The following is a 3,613-nucleotide window of genomic DNA, read 5'->3' on the forward strand; positions in this document are numbered from 1 at the left end:
TAATCAAAAAGTATCCAACCTTTTTTTTATTTTGCGCAAAATAACAAAGCGTGAGCAAAATCTGCATGGGTATACGCAAAGATTTCCCCCTGCAGTGATGTGTTGGGTACAGCCTTGAAGTGTGCTGTGAGATTTTTTAAAGTCAAATTTTAAAAAAATATTACTTGCTTTTTGGCCAAAGTTCGGATAATTTTTGTCTACACCTAGTATTTGTAAATTTATTGGAATTTATAAACATTATGCACTAAAATGTTTCAGAATTCAAAAATTAAAGAAATGGATGAAAATCAGATTTGCAGTTTTAAAGAACTTTATTTTTCACAAACAAGCATTTCTAAAAGTTATTGTATTTCAAGTCGTACTGGTTACAGAAAACAGCCTTGCGATCATTGCTGATCTTGAAACGCAATTCTGAAATATACAAAATATGAATATATATATATATATATATAGATATAAAAAAGATATAAAATTGCTTTTAAAAATCTAGAAGTTAATCTTATCTTCCAAAAATAAATCCTTGTAGGTAAAAGATTTAAATTAGAAAATTGCGATCAAGTGTCTATAGAATTGGCATAATTTACTATTTTTCTTTAGCCCTGGGACACATCGGAACGCTTAATCAATTACCATGGCATATTACTGACGAAGATCACAACATTCGTCCATCAAAGTATATAAGGCCAGCAATTTCCAATGACGATAGAAGCCGATACCAATAACACCATTTTATATTCATTTCTTTACTGCCCACAAGGGGCTATACACAGAGGTGACAGTCAAGGACAAACAAACGGATTAAGTTTATTATATCGAGCCCAGCGCGTAACTGGTACTTATTTAATCGACCCCGAAAGGATGAAAGGCAAAATCGACCTCGGCGGAATTTGAACGCAGAACGTAGCGGCAGACGAAATACCTATGGCTTTACTACCCACAAGGGGCTAAACACGGAAGGGACAAACAAGGACAGACAAACGGATTAAGTCGATTATATCGACCCCAGTGCGTAACTGGTACTTATTTAATCGACCCCGAAAGGATGAAAGGCAAAGTCGACCTCGGCGGAATTTGAACTCCGAACGTAATGGCAGACGAAATACGGCTACACATTTCACCCGGCGTGCTAACGATTCTGCCAGCTCGCCGCCTTGCATAATCTTTTCTACTATAGGAACAAGGCCTGCAATTTTGTGGAGGGGACTAGTAGATTGCGTGAACCCCAGTATTTCACTGGTACTTATTTTATCGACCTCGAAAGGATGAAAGGGTGAAGTTATACTCGGCGGAATTCGGACTCGAGTATAAACAGCCGGAACAAACACAGCTAAGCATTTTATCCGACGCTCTAAAGGATTGATAACTCACCGTTTTAAACGGTTTCAAATTTTGATACAAGGCGAATCTTAGAGGAGTTAATGTTTGTCCAATTCCCGTCTCATCTATCCAAAACATTCTGACAGTTTTACTATTACTATGGCCGCTAGGACACTAGATCTTTCTGTAATGCGATAATTTAGAAATAAACGTGTCAAACGAAATATGATAAAATGAAATATAAAGAGGTTACTTACATTGGTTTTGACAATATGGCGGAGGAATTTCGCTACATCTTTGAGTTTGGGGGTTAAAGAAAAGATTGAATTGACACGACATGAAAGGGTATGAGGTACTCTTGAAACAGGGAATATACCTGTGGCAGTCACTAGGGTCACGGTTCATCCCGTCTGGGTATTGGTTACAGAGAGGATCATCTGAAGAGAAAATGTTTTAATAAAGTTTTAATGCAAGCGCGATAATTAATTTTGGTCATATCTTGATTTTTAGAAAATGTAGTCACAAGGACCATATATTATGAAATAGTATCAAATGATACAATATATACATCAGTTCACATATATACAAATGCAGATATATATTACTTCCGGTTTTCCTAGAGGAAAGACGCGTTTGCTTTTGCTCTGTGAAGAAAACAAAAAGATTTGCATAAATCGACGAAATAATCTACTAAAACTAACAAAACGTAGAACTTGTTAACTCATAACGATCTACTAAAATACATTAATTACAATTATATTAATTAAGAACGTAATATATTTCGCTTGAAGCCAAATATAATACATTAAAGTTAGTTACGCATGCTAGATTCTTCGCCGAAAAAGCACGTGGTGGCAAGTCTTCAACTTATCTCCAACCAAATGTAAGAAGGAAAAAGAATTGTTCTCTTTTCTGTTTTGAAAGAAAACTTCTTCGTACAAGCACGAAGGTTTGGACTGTACCTTTTACGATAAGTAACGTTTTCATATTTTTGTTTATTATTTTTTATTTTCCTTTAATGTAAGCTAACATCTCAGTTACGATTTACGACGCCATCTTTGTTTACATTCTGAGAATAACTTTCTTTCAATTTCTGTTTCTCTTTCAATATTTCTTTCATTTTATCTCTAAAGAAATAATATTTAAAAATTCTTTTCATATGTTTATTTTCATGTAAGCTACGAATGAGCTAGAAATATAATCGTAATTTTATCGTAATTTCATTTTATCGCAATTTCATTCTATCTCTATAAAACTAATATTTAAAAATACTTTTCATTTTTTTATTTTCCTGTAATTTAAGCTTACGACTGAGAAATATGAGAGCATAGACAATTGCTAGTGGTGATCCGCCGAACAACATCATCTCTGCCGCGCTAAAGAACAATGGATTTCATAGAACCATTGACCAAAATAGAGCGAAAAAAAGGTCTTACATGCTTGTAAGACCACACATCAAAACATTTGATGACATAATTGAAAAGTATTGTGGCAAGGCTGATGAGGATGAAAAGGACGAAAAAGAGAAGGAAGCCGGAAGTCTCTGTGATCCAGGAGCTCCTCAGGAAAATGGATCACCTACCTCGGCGACCGACCATGTAGTGAAGGATTGTCCAGCAGCTAACCTGGTTACACCAAGCACAGAGAAGGAACCCTGCCCACGACTATGCAAGACCACCACAGTCAACAGACAATGGATGACTTCCCCTAAAACCTGCACAGCCGTCACCCCAATACTTTCAATAATTTTTGGGGGCCTATTGCATCAAAGTAGAAACAAAATTTCTTTCCTGAGAGATCTTACTGCTTCCAATCAAGCCCTATGCATAGCACTCATGGAAACTCACCTCAGCCCTGATATAGAAGACGCAGATGTACACATACCAAACTATGCTATACTGCGAACAGACAGAAGGGAAAGGAGCCATGGTGGAGTTGCTGTATGCATTCGAGATGACCTGACACCCCAGGTTTTAATGACGTACTTAAATTCGGTATGTGACGCTCCAATTGTATACATAAGACAACATAATATAGTCATATGCAATACATATTGCCCACCGGATGCCCCAAATCACATAGTCAAGTTTGAAGATTGCCTCACAAGAATTAAAGAAATCCTCATGAATCTGGAACACCACGTGACCATATTTCTTATGGGTGATTTCAACTAACCCAACGTCAAATGACCTGAAGGTCTCATACTCTTAGGAATGAATCATTGCAAGCAAGTACAGGTGGAGTCCCTGCACAACGTCACCAACGCCTTATTCATGGAGCAAGTTGTACTCAAACC

The 3,613-nt window shown here is 36.7% G+C and overlaps 1 protein-coding gene across 1 annotated transcript in view; it reads right to left on the reverse strand.

The window, feature by feature from the left end:
• Positions 1–292: 292 nt before the first annotated feature.
• LOC118763823 overlaps positions 293–3,613 on the reverse strand; it is a 10,746-nt gene continuing 7,425 nt past the window's right edge. The window contains exons 2-3 of the mRNA XM_036503648.1: positions 1,575–1,754; positions 293–411 (exon numbers count right to left, since the gene is read on the reverse strand). Of these exons, the coding sequence (XP_036359541.1) occupies positions 410–411; positions 1,575–1,754 (182 nt within the window). The 3' untranslated portion in view covers positions 293–409. The remainder of the gene's footprint in view (positions 412–1,574; positions 1,755–3,613) is intronic.

The sequence above is a fragment of the Octopus sinensis genome, linkage group LG6 (assembly GCF_006345805.1).
Source record: "Octopus sinensis linkage group LG6, ASM634580v1, whole genome shotgun sequence".
NCBI classification, from domain to species: Eukaryota; Metazoa; Mollusca; class Cephalopoda; order Octopoda; family Octopodidae; genus Octopus; species Octopus sinensis.